This window comes from Sinocyclocheilus grahami, unplaced genomic scaffold (assembly GCF_001515645.1).
Source record: "Sinocyclocheilus grahami isolate Dianchi unplaced genomic scaffold, SAMN03320097.WGS_v1.1 scaffold466.1, whole genome shotgun sequence".
Taxonomy (NCBI): domain Eukaryota; kingdom Metazoa; phylum Chordata; class Actinopteri; order Cypriniformes; family Cyprinidae; genus Sinocyclocheilus; species Sinocyclocheilus grahami.
In genome coordinates this window covers 258225-270706 of record NW_015505645.1, presented here as the reverse complement: position 1 = coordinate 270706, position 12482 = coordinate 258225, and the positions used below count along the sequence as shown (strand labels likewise).

Below are 12482 nucleotides of genomic sequence, written 5' to 3'. Positions count from 1 at the left end.
TATCCACTGTCCAGGTCATATTTCACACCAAAATCAAAAGGAAAAAATAAGAAATATATAGGCTCTTTGCATATTTTAAAATTATAATTAAGCATATTTTCCTAAATTCCCATTAGCTTAATGCAAAATAAACAAAAAATAATAATAAAGGGAAAAAAAGATTCCATTTTAATTATTTTTTTATTGGGTGAGTCAGAAAAATCCTGCCAAACAATATGTCCAGTCTTAAAGGAGTCATATGATGTTTCTAAAAAGAACATTATGTTGTGTATTTGGTGTAATGCAATATGTTTATGCAGTTTAAGGTAAAAAAAAAAAAAACATTATTTTCCACATAATGTACATTATTGTTTCTCCTCTATGCCCCGCCTTTCTGAAACGCGTCGATTTTTACAAAGCTCATCGTTCTGAAAAGCGAGGTGTGCTCTGATTGGCCAGCTATCCAGTGTGTTGTGATTGGCTGAATTCTTCAAGCGTGTGACGGAAATGTTACGTCCCATACCATACTGTGATGCCGTGTGTCCCGGTGCGACGAGACAAAACAAATAAAACCCATTACAAACTAGGCATTTGTTGCATCCAGTGAGGACATAATTATTGATTATAATGACTTATACTGTGTTTTTACGCGTTGCAGTGATGTAGACATGTGGGGGCGTGTTAAAACGAGCCGTTTTAGGTAGGCGTGGTTGACTCTTAACTTTTATAAAGAATATCTCTTTGGATTTGAGACTTTAGTCTTTGCAACTTTACAGATCTTCTTTATGCACCAAGAGCTTGTAACACTCCAAAGAGAAAGGAAAAATTGAAATCGCATCATATGACCCCTTTAAGTCATATTTCACATCGAAATCAAAAGGAAAAAAAAATAAGAGAATACTTTTTTTAAGAATTCAAGCATGTTTTAGGACCATATTTTTGGACAGTTAAGCATTTCCCCCCCCATATTCACCCCCCTTTCCTAATTTCCCACTACTCACTCTCTCTACATAGGTGGTTCATCGTTGGGTGCCTTGCAGTCGTGATCCGGTTAGTCGGTCTCACATTGATAAGACCATCCTGCTGGTCCAGGTGGATGATAAACTGGTTCCCATTATAGAGACGGGAGTGATTGAACTGGGGGCAGAAGTGTGAGGACACACTCATCTAATGTCAGGCCAGAGGAAGAATGAGGCCACGCTCACTTCCAGCTGCTGATCAGGGCGCAAGAAGCCAGGGAATCGTGCAAATGGAGAACATACACACTCACACACGCTGCAAGAAGCACACTTGCTCAAATCTGGACAGAAAGCTGCCTTGCTTTGTGTTCCTCAGATATGCTGCATGAGAGATCAGCTCCTGTAAACTCTTCTCTCTCTTTTTCTCTCCTTTACGAGCAGCTGCGGTCTCATTCAGTTTTTTTTAGGTTCTATGCATCTATCAGCTGTCTGTAAACACATGAAAACTCACAGGGAACACTACAAACGAGCTTGATGTACACGCAGAGAAGAGTTTTTTTATTACAGCTATAATTAAGTTTTATTTTGTATTTCTGCCAAATTAAGTCAGGTGCACAGTGCTGCCCTGGACATGCAGTGAATCATGTGACAGACTGTTTTTTACTAGCTGCCAAGACAGACAGATGATCACGATGAGGATGATGATAAAACAGAAGCAGGTGCTTCTGATACAGAGCTCTCTTATGTCATTCGTATACTTCTTCCTTGTTTTTTTGAGGATTCATTTGACAACAGAGAGGTGTTATGAGAAACTTTAACTTGCACTATGATTTGTATTGTTTTTGATTTGCAGCTGTGCACTACTTTCTAAGATCACACCTTATTTATTCCTCTACGGTTTGAATCACCATGGTTACCGATGCCTTTGGAATGCAAAATGCGAAATCATCGACATATTCTTTTCTGCCATTTATTTCTTTAGCTTGAGAACAGAAGTGGTTTTTAACCACGTGTAGTTATGTATGAATATATAAATGTGTCTGTAAAAAGATTTGGCTTTAAATATTTATTATTGTATTTACATTTTGTTATATTGTTTTTCATTTACAGGACAAATAAAGACAATGCATAAATATTATTTAGTTCTGTTCCCAAGTGACTGATGCTATTCTTTTATGAGAAGGATGACTTGAAATGCATCTGGGGCATGAACTCATATTCATGTGAATGTTGAAGCCCTTAAAAATAGCCATGAGACGACACAAACCAGAGAGTGGTTAACAAGGAAATGGCTCCATTTGCTGATCACTAATGTTTTTATACTTAAGTGCAGTGATTCATTGCTTTGGCTGTGGTCACTGGCATAATCTGTATATGTCGGTACCATGTCTTTAGGATAACGAAAAGCAATTGGTATATAAAGCCGATATCTCAAAATAGAAAAAATAAAGAGCTTTTTGGGAAAATGTTAAATTTCACAGTGTGCTAAACCTGTTTAACTGGTGTCCTATTACACTTAAGTATTCTTATCAATTTGTGTTAAGAAACAGTGACAGAAGGAGTAATTTCATAATATAACAAACTAAACAAGTCCTCACTCCTGATTGTGGAGTATAGATTTCTTTTTGATATTTATATTTGCTTTATCAGATATTGGTAACACATTATGTATAACTAAGAAGCATTATTATAAAATGCTTTAAAAATCATTAGTTAATGGACATTCAAATAGTTATGAATGTCTTGAAACTTTTGATAAGTGTTTATGTGACAAAAACTGTTTGTGGGTGACAAACTTTGTTAGTGTCATGGAAGGATGACTTGATTTGAGACATGAATGAAGTGATTTGGTAGTGTTAGTGCATTTTGGTAAGTGTAGTTTGCTGCTGTGCCAAGCTGAATGGAGTGCAGTGTTTTGAAAAAGTGACTTAAGTATTGAGAAATGTGTCTTAGTGATTTAAAACAAACAAACAAAAAAAACGAAGGAAAGTTATTATAAATTGTTCATGTTCCAATTATTAGTCGGGTTTTGTAAGTAATCCAGACATAGTTTTTCTTGAGCTAAATATGCTACATTATATGAAACTTTTCTCACGTTCTTTTTAAAATAGCTTAGACTATCATGGGGTCTCTGATAATAGATATCAGAGATATTTGAAGGTCTATTCAAATATTGAGGGGACTTTTTGAGGAATAAGCTTGTTTGTGGCTGTCAACAGATGTGTACACCTGCAGAAGAATTTACAGCGAATTCTAGACACCCAGTGAAGGGACTTAATACTGGTGTATTTATTGCTAAGATAAAAAGCATGTTTGGTGTCAAAGGTTTCACAGTGATCTGCGAGTTCCAGAACAGAGGTTTTTGTCATCTAAGTTAAATCTAGAATTATGAACGATAATTTAGAGTTTTACAGGTGTAATTCATAATTAAACCATTGTCTCAATAAGTTTGCCTAAAGGTTGAGAATCAGTATCGGTAGATTACTTTAGAAGCTGCAGAAAGGATTTACCAGTGAGAAATAGTACAGATCATTATAGCCTGATCTGAAACAACAGTGAATATCAGGTCTATTTGTATCAGCATTGCATGTAAAATAGTCTGTTCCTGGTTGCTATTACAACACCTGTAAAACCAGCACAACAGGTGAGATCAACCCAGCTATAAAAATATGCGTTTTGTAGTGAAATAGCATGATGACATGATCATGTGCTCGATTATTTTCTGCCCAGATGATTAAAAAAAAGAAGGGCAGGTATCTATGCTGAGGCTTCTCGGTAAAAATTATTAATAACGCTTTTTCTAACCAATTATTAAATCCCCTAAAACAGCTGAGGCATTTCCCCTGAACGTACATAACGACTTTCCTTGTCAAATGGTAGACCACTTCAAAGCATTACTCTTATTTCTACATTTTCGAAAAGCTTCCTCTATTCTTGTTTTGTTTTCAGCCAAACTCGTAGCACATGACCGACTGGTCACGCGGTCAGTTGAGGCTCCGCCCAGGAGTCAAATGTGATTGGATGCTGCACGAAGCCGTGTTGAGCTGATTGGATGGCGCATGGAGCCCGTTTGCGCTGATTGGCTGCTTCGCTTGCGTCTTCGTAGCATAGTGTGTAATAAAGCGTCGAGTAGCTCCAGTGCAGGCAGCTCGGGCAGCGCCTACAGAACAGGTAAGAGCATTGAAACTACGATTATTTTTTATTTAATAATTACTCTACTCATTTTGTTTGGTTGTGGTTTATATAATTAATCAACTCCAGGGTAAATACCACATTCAGCTAACAGGAGTACAGTTTAAATCCCCCCTATGGCCTGTGTTATTATTGAAGCCTGATGTCCTTGTTTATATGATGATTACGAGACAACTTACAAAAATATACCTCAGTAAACAGTCATTTTTAAAGTTACAGTAATTTATTTCCACAATTAGTATTTGCTACCATTATCATCTTAAATAAGACATTTAACCTAACCAAATGATAGAATCTTATTCTGTTGGAAGGAGATTTATGGTTTTATAGTAGTAACAATAACTGTATTAATTAACTATGGTTTATTTCTGTAAATATGAAATGTACAGCATAGTGTGAAACTTTTGATAAATTAACTCAAAAGGTCACTCAATAGATCACAGATTGTAAAATTTCACACTTCATGCTTTATCTCTGCCTTACAGTAAACAGACTCTATATAGGGCCTGTGTTGACACATGATAAAGTCAACACTGCCTAATTTGTGTAACTATAAAGGCTTAGGGAAAATTAAAGTGAGTTGGATATTTACAATATACCTATATTATAATATACAGGTATATTATATTATTAGCAAAATGAAAGTCATTAAGTTAAGTACTGTATTGTCATACTACTTTTTGCAGTATGACCAATAAAAATGCCTTTTAAAGGAAATTTACAATCTTTAAACTTATAATAGCAAGCATGATGTTTTTCTCCGATTATTTTTCATCTCTGTTCCAGGTAGATCGCAGAGATGAGTCTCCAGATAGTAGCGGTTTTAGGTCTCGCCCTAAGCCTGGGGCTGGTAGTGAGTGGTTTTCCTGCCGAGCAGCCAGAAACCGGGAAGCACTGGGTCGTCATTGTGGCCGGATCGAATGGCTGGTACAATTACAGACACCAGGTGAGAGTGGACCTGGATCTTTGAGGTGGAAAAAGTACATGGGTTTTTCCAAACTGTTAGTCAGTTGTCATATCTGAAGTCTTTTTAGATTTTTATTGTGTTTTATTTGTGTGTGTGTGTGTGTGTGTGTGTGTGTGTGTGTGTGTGTGTGTGTATAGGCCGACGTGTGCCATGCATATCAGATTGTCCATAGGTATGGAATTCCCGATGAGCAGATTGTGGTGATGATGTATGACGATCTTGCTCAGAGCACAGAGTGAGTATGACTTGTATGATTTAAACAAATTGGTTGTAGTGTAATGTAGTGGTTCTCAACCTTTTTGACTCCAATGCCATCCTATGTCCAAAACAATATTCAAAGTCCATTTATTGCTTTAGTGGCTTTTTTGTGAATTCATATGTAGGTCAGGTGTTCCAGCTAAATTAAAGTATGAAAGAAATAGCTGTGGTTATAGTTGGTTTAGTCACATGGTTTTGTGGTTAAATTTTATCCTATGTTTGATAAGAGGAGAAAAAGAGGTCTTTCTTTATTATTGTTTGCAATATTTTTTATAATTGTTATGCTTTTTATAATTAGTTTATAACCAGTTTTGCTCCTTAAAAACCAAAAGCCTTTTCGGTGCAGAGGTTCATATGACTGTTTTTGTTTGTGTCCAGTAACCCTACTCCAGGAGTGATCATAAACAGACCCAATGGAACGGATGTTTACAAAGGAGTGCTGAAGGACTACACTGGTGATGTGAGTCAACGTGCACCTCTGAATCTGAGATTTGAGTTGGTAAATGGTGTGTTTGCTGTCCATTCATTAATATTGTGTGTGTGTGTTTGTGATATAGGACGTGACTCCTCAGAACTTCCTGGCGGTGTTGAAAGGTGATGCTGCTAGTGTAAAGGGAGGCTCTGGAAAAGTGCTGAAAAGGCAAGTTACCATAAAAACTGTGGCAGAGGGGGGCTAGAGGTCATTAGCATGTTTTTTTTTTCTTTGGGGGGTGGGGTTGGTGGTGGTGTGTGTTTTGAAATGTAAATTAGCTTTTGATAAATTGTAGTGTCTTACTAAATTTTTTGCCCTGTGAAATCTGTTGCTTTTGTCTCTGTGCATGTTGAGGCAGATATGTGGGAAAACAGGTCTTGTGATATACCGTGCTTTCCTTTTTCAGTGTATTTTTTTTGTTCTTTCTCCTGGCAGTGGTCCAAATGATCATGTGTTTGTGTACTTCACTGATCATGGAGCTCCTGGTCTGCTGGCCTTCCCTAATGATGATGTAAGCATTTTCTGCTTCCTGTGGTTATTTAGCTGAGTCAGATCCTTTCAGATCCTTTTTACACACAGTATACATTTGTAAATGCTGCTATTTGATATATTTATCTAATTTCATTACAAATTCTATACTCAACATAAGTAATTAGTTTATTTGAAAAAAATTTTTTAACAAAAAACCCCAGATGGTCTAAATCTTTTGACCCCCCACCCCACTGAAGATGCTCAAGCAGTAGGTCAGCTGACATAGAAAGATTTCATATAATGAGTAACACATTTAACTCTTGTGAGTTGCATTGAAAACTTGCTGCACTGACAACTTTTCTGGTAATTGTGCATGATCATTGGGTGGGAGAGTTATTGCTTCACTTCCTTGTGCATGATGAGTTTATAAATTAATGAGAATGTTGTAAATGTCACATAGATGGCTTCATCTCTAGAAACGTACAGTAAATCATACCTCTTCTTTTCTCTGTTTTTAGCTTCTTGTAGATGACCTGATGGATACCATCAAGTACATGCACCAAAACAACAAATACAAGGAGGTGACTGTTACATGTGTTTGTTTATCAATATTAATAAAATACAATCTAGAATTTCGTTTTTTTTTTTCTTCAATAAATTCTTTGTCGCCCCCACATAGATGGTGTTGTATATTGAAGCTTGTGAATCTGGCTCCATGATGAAGCCTCTGCCAGTGGACATTAATGGTGAGTTTTTCTTTAACATCACACATGCTGCTGTGCGTATATAACACTACGTAAAATCAGGCTGTGTTCTCTCTGTGTGTCTCAGTTTATGCTACCACCGCTGCCAACCCTCATGAGTCCTCATATGCCTGTTATTATGACGAGGCCAGAGACACCTACCTGGGAGACTGGTACAGTGTCAACTGGATGGAAGACTCCGACGTGGTTCGTACACATCTAACAGCAAACCTTGTTTAGATTCTATCTTCAAAGAGACAGAAGATAGAAAAGAGCATGTATTCAGCATGAGCAGTCTGACTGTAGAAAGGCGTTTTAAATGGTGTTGTGTGTTTGTTTCTTTAGGAGGATCTGAACAAAGAGACTTTGGCCAAACAGTTCAAGATCGTAAAGGCCAAAACCAACACCAGCCATGTAATGCAGTATGGAAACAAGGTAATACACTCACAAACACCAAGATGTGAAAGACATTTCATAAATATTAAACATTAACACATCCATTAATAAAACACTCACTGTCTTTACACTACCAAGCACCAAATGCAAGGTTGATTAGCATTAATGATGCTGTGAAATAATTAATTACTGAATTGCTAAAGCAGTTAGTCACAGGAACTAATATATATATAAAATGGTAAAAAAAGACATGATTCATTTTATCAATAAAATGCAAAATCATGTCCTTTTAAGTATTGATGGCTGTTAACTTTATAGTTTACTAATTCCAGCTGTTGCAAAATGTAATTTTGGAACCTGACTGGAAGAAAGTAAAAAAAAAGAATAAATAATCAAATCTTATCAGTCTGGTCTCTAAATTGTAGCAACTGTGAGCAGCATCCTAAAAATAGTTTATTAACAATATGATGTGTATTGATCTGCTGTGAGGTTCTTCATGAGTTGAGGTTTAGCATCTGTCTCATTCTCGGCTAGTTCAGAAAGTTTCCACTTGTAGTCATGTATAGTTCATTGACAAGGAAGCGTTTGATAAATGCAAAAATGCTGTTCTGAGTACTGTCTGTACTTGCCAAATATAACTCTCTTGGTTTGTTTGTGTTTTAGACGCTGTCCCACATGAAGGTGATTGTGTTCCAGGGTAATTCGAAAGGTCTTGATAAGGCACGTGAGCCTGTGTCGTTGCCTGTGATTACTGAACATGACCTCATGAGCAGCCCTGATGTGCCCCTTGCAATCATGAAGAGAAAACTCCAGAAGTCCAATGACGTTAATGCTGTTGTTGGTTACATGAAAGAAATCCACGAACATCTACAGGTTTGAAGAACTACTTTTTACCACTCAATTTAAACAAATAATTATTTATTTATTCATTTATTTTAAGTGTTAAAAGTTAATTCACTTTGTCGTTCAAATGGTATGGTGTCATTTAAGGTTTCTTTAATTAAATGAATACTTTTATTCAGCAAGGATCAATTAAATTGATCAACTGCGAGTAAAGACATTTATAATGTCACAAAAGATTTATTTAAAATAAGTGATGTTCTTTTGAACTTTCTATTAAACAAAGAATCCTGGAAGAAATTTTTTTTACATTTTTTTGTAATCATGAGAAATGTTTCTTGAGCACCAGATCAGCAATCAGAATGATTTCTGAAGCATTAAGTGACACTGAAGACTGGAGTAATGACTGCTGTAAATTCTCCATTGGCATCGCAGAAATTAATTACTTTTAAAAATATATTTAAATAAACAGTATTGCTGGTTTTACTATATTTTTAATAAAATAAACGCAGCCTTGGTAAGCATAAAATACTTCTTTCAAAAACTGAACTCTTACTGACCCCAAACTTTTAAATGTTAGTGTTTGTAACATTTACTGCAAGTGATGTACGTGATAGAGATTTCAGTCAAGATTATCATATTACAATGGATTTTGTGTGTGTGCGTGTGTAGGTGCGCGAGCTGCTTGGTAACACCATGCGTAAGATCGTGGAGCATGTGGTGCAGGAGAACGAGGAAGTGCAGGATTACCTGGATGGACGTGAAGAACTCACAGAGTATGAATGTTACAAAACTGCTGTCAAGCACTACAAGAAACACTGCTTCAACTGGCACCAGCAGGAGGTACGAACCTTGTTCTTTTTCATCTGCATGATTAGTTGTGTTGTGCTGTGTGTGTGATTATCTTTTCTCTCTTGTTGCAGTATGAATATGCTCTGAGACACCTGTATGCTTTAGTAAACCTGTGTCAGGGAGGATACCAGGCCCCGAGGTAAAAACACATTTTTCTCTCTCTCCACTTCCATGTCTTTTCTCTAGATAATGATGTCTAAACTTTGTAAACATTGAACCATAAAAGCTGTGACGTATGCTTCCATTATAAACAGCACCCCCTGCCCATGATAGTGAGTTATGTTGTAGAATGTGAATGGAAAAGCTCATCTTATGTTATTTAAATCTCATATCTGTCCATTCTCACAGAATCACAGCAGCCATGGATGATGTGTGTTACTTCAGACAGTAGAAACATGAACTTGTGAGCCACTGAGGACTTTTGGATGGACTACACTTTGCACAAAAGAATCAGACTGTTGGGAAAATCTGTATCATCACATGCAAATTTTACTTTTTTGAAACTCTTTTTGAAAATGTTCCTTTTAATGAGGATTTGCACTTCTGAAATTTTAATGTGATGTTTTACTGATCTTTATTTTGTTTTAAAGAAAGAAATGTGCTTTAAGATGCCGCCCAGTGACCCCTGACAAACCATTTGGGCCGTTAACATTTTTTTCATTGTGTGTGTGTGTGTGTGTGTGTGTGTGTGTTGTTTTTTTTCTTCTTTTTTTCCCCCTTCAGATGCGTCCTCAATGAGACCAACAGATATTTTGGCAGTACAGCTTTAGAATTACACAATTGCAATTTTTTGCACCTCAGTTGCTGTCACCATAATTAAAAAGATATTTTAACATGGTTTGGAAACCAAAGTATTTAAATCTCCGATCAGTGAATAAAGTCCAATCTTACAGGATGTTGAACAGATGCATTCGAACAATGTAAAACAAACACTAGCTAGACAGGTTTAACTACATGCTGCAATAAGATTTTTATTTTATTTTTTATCTGCTTGTTGACAGAGCCATGACAATACCCAATTTCTCTCCTGTAGTAAAATCACAGAAGCTTTTCTTTGGTTACGGACTAAATGTATACCTATTAAACTAAAATACAAACTAACCTAAATGTCTGTGGTCATACATATAGCAAGAAGTGTCTTAAATAACTGAGATCACTGCTTGAAAACAACTGTAGCTTGAGCAGTTAATGAGTGTGTGTGTTTAGTGTAATGGTTAATGTGTCAGGCTCTGCTATTATGTCAAGTGCCCTCCGTTTAGAATAATTTGAGGCCTCAAACCACTGAACTAAAGGAAGGTGTAATGTTTGAGGAGTGTTTGCTGGAGTTTGAGCTCTGTAAGAAAAGTGACTTTGCACTGACAACATGGGTTAAATACTTTGTGAAACAATACACTGAACTACTGCCAATGTTAAGCAGTGAGTTATTGATTATAAAAGTCATAATACACCTGAATTGTATGAATTTGTTGAATGTATTTTTTTCATTTTCTTTCAGTCCAAGTTATAGCTTAATTCTGGTGACAAATAAATAGACGTTACTAGTTGGACATTTTGATTGCATTGGTTTTTATGCCATATAGCAACCTATGAACTCATTTTCATTTCTATATTAGATTAAATTAAATTAAAATAAATTATTATATAGAAACAAATCTAAGCTCATTAGTTGTAGGGAATATTTGCAATACATATACAGTGAGTATAGAAAAAAATCACCCCCTTTACAATAATCAAATGTTGTTGCTTTGCAGCCTGAATTGAAGACAGACACAGTTTTTGTTTTATCCAGCTCTATTTTACTCAGTGCAATTTATAAAATCCAAGTGAAAGATAAAACACCAACATGTCAGGAAAAAAAAACAGAATGACATAGTTGGAAACAGGCCCTCTCCTAAAAATGGCTTGCAAACTCAATCAGTTGTAGCTAATCACCTTCTTGGAACACAAAACCATTTGACTTTCAACTGTGATCGGCTGTGGTCATTTTGATTAGCACAGCATTTCAGTCCTTGGTAGTGCAACTGAAGCAAACAACTATGGGTGGCAAGGCATATCCAGCTCTATTTTACTCAGTGCAATTTATAAAATCCAAGTGAAAGATAAAACACCAACATGTCAGGAAAAAAAAACAGAATGACATAGTTGGAAACAGGCCCTCTCCTAATAATGGCTTGCAAACTCAATCAGTTGTAGCTAATCACCTTCTTGGAACACAAAACCATTTGACTTTCAACTGTGATCGGCTGTGGTCATTTTGATTAGCACAGCATTTCAGTCCTTGGTAGTGCAACTGAAGCAAACAACTATGGGTGGCAAGGCACTCAAAAGACCTCTGGGATAAAGTTGTGGACAGGCACAAGTCAGGAGATGGATACAAAAAAAAATTTCAAAGGATTGATCAATGCGTAGAAGCACAGTGAAGTCTATTATTAAGAAATGGAAGGTATTTGGTACAACACAGACCCTCCCTGGATCAGGACGTCGCTCCAAACTGGATGAAAGAGCCAGGAGAGTGAAAGTGACATGACATGTAGCCAAGTATGCTGTCCCATACACAGAAATTTCATTTAATTTAATCAACCCATCCAAGTGTACATGTGTTATGCACACCCTGTATGTTATCTGAAAACAAACCTACAAATTAGCCTGAAAGGCCGCAAGTTTCTTACATAATATCTAGTTCTCATTGTTTGATTTGTCTTTGTTTTCTTCACCTGGTAACTATTACATAAGAATGATATACTGTATATGTAATTGTCATGTAACATTTTTACCTGTAACCTGTACACCTCATCTGACGAGAGAGAAAATGTGAAACCTAGTTCAGATGAAGGTGTGCTTGACAGATGCGAAGTGGCTGAGGTCTTGTGGTCCATTTAAGCAAATCTTGGACAAACAGGATAAGATGTTCTCAACAAGCAGGCAGTGCACTCAGGAAATCTATCTGATCTATCTGACATATTTATGCATTTTTATTTTCTTTGTCCAAATCTAGAATAATGGGTTTGAATGATAGCTCATATTTCATAGAGGAACAAATGGTAGCCTACCTAGCAACTTGCAAGTTTCCCACAATGCAACAGAAATATGAAAAATGCACGTAGCGGGTGGATCTGCCCATCCAAAACCAGAAGGTGATGATTCAAGAATCAACAAGGTAAAATTCAGCACTTACATGCTCTCTCTCTCTCTCTCTCTCAAAAAAAAAAAAAAAAGCAAGTTTCACAAGCCAGGAAACTTGACTCACGGCGGTTTCCACGAGATCATAATGTTCATCATGGTGGGATTGTGTTTATACATGCAGCTCCATAATCATGGCCATGATGACATGTTCTTTGATGTATGATGTTGTG

The 12482-nt window shown here is 36.5% G+C and overlaps 2 protein-coding genes across 3 annotated transcripts in view; both read left to right on the top strand.

Moving 5' to 3' along the window:
• LOC107553174 (pecanex-like protein 1) overlaps positions 1-1562 on the top strand; it is a 33928-nt gene extending 32366 nt beyond the window's left edge. The window contains exon 30 of the mRNA XM_016235306.1: positions 994-1562. Within this exon, the coding sequence (XP_016090792.1) occupies positions 994-1134 (141 nt within the window). The 3' untranslated portion in view covers positions 1135-1562. The remainder of the gene's footprint in view (positions 1-993) is intronic.
• A 2460-nt stretch (positions 1563-4022) lies between these two features.
• Positions 4023-10668, top strand: LOC107553201 (legumain-like). 2 transcript variants are annotated; one of them, XM_016235344.1, is made up of 14 exons: positions 4023-4109; positions 4917-5076; positions 5235-5332; positions 5734-5815; positions 5913-5995; positions 6263-6338; positions 6817-6879; positions 6978-7044; positions 7130-7248; positions 7387-7476; positions 8101-8310; positions 8950-9120; positions 9201-9268; positions 9478-10668. In XM_016235344.1, exons 2-14 carry the CDS (start codon positions 4930-4932, stop codon positions 9518-9520), a joined length of 1317 nt encoding a protein of 438 aa, XP_016090830.1. In that variant the 5' UTR covers positions 4023-4109; positions 4917-4929; the 3' UTR covers positions 9521-10668. The 2 variants fall into 2 exon arrangements, with proteins under 2 accessions (XP_016090830.1, XP_016090831.1); XM_016235345.1 differs by having other exon boundaries at positions 4050-4109; positions 4921-5076.
• Positions 10669-12482: the final 1814 nt, after the last annotated feature.

What these genes read in the sequence shown, in the direction of transcription:
- LOC107553201 (XM_016235344.1), top strand. Translation starts at nt 4,930, where the DNA reads ATGAGTCTCCAGATAGTAGCGGTTTTAGGTCTCGCCCTAAGCCTGGGG. An exon ending in TGAAGGACTACACTGGTGAT is followed by an intron (nt 5,816 to 5,912) that starts GTGAGTCAACGT and finishes TTTGTGATATAG; the next exon opens with GACGTGACTCCTCAGAACTT. An exon ending in TCTGGAAAAGTGCTGAAAAG is followed by an intron (nt 5,996 to 6,262) that starts GCAAGTTACCAT and finishes TTCTCCTGGCAG; the next exon opens with TGGTCCAAATGATCATGTGT.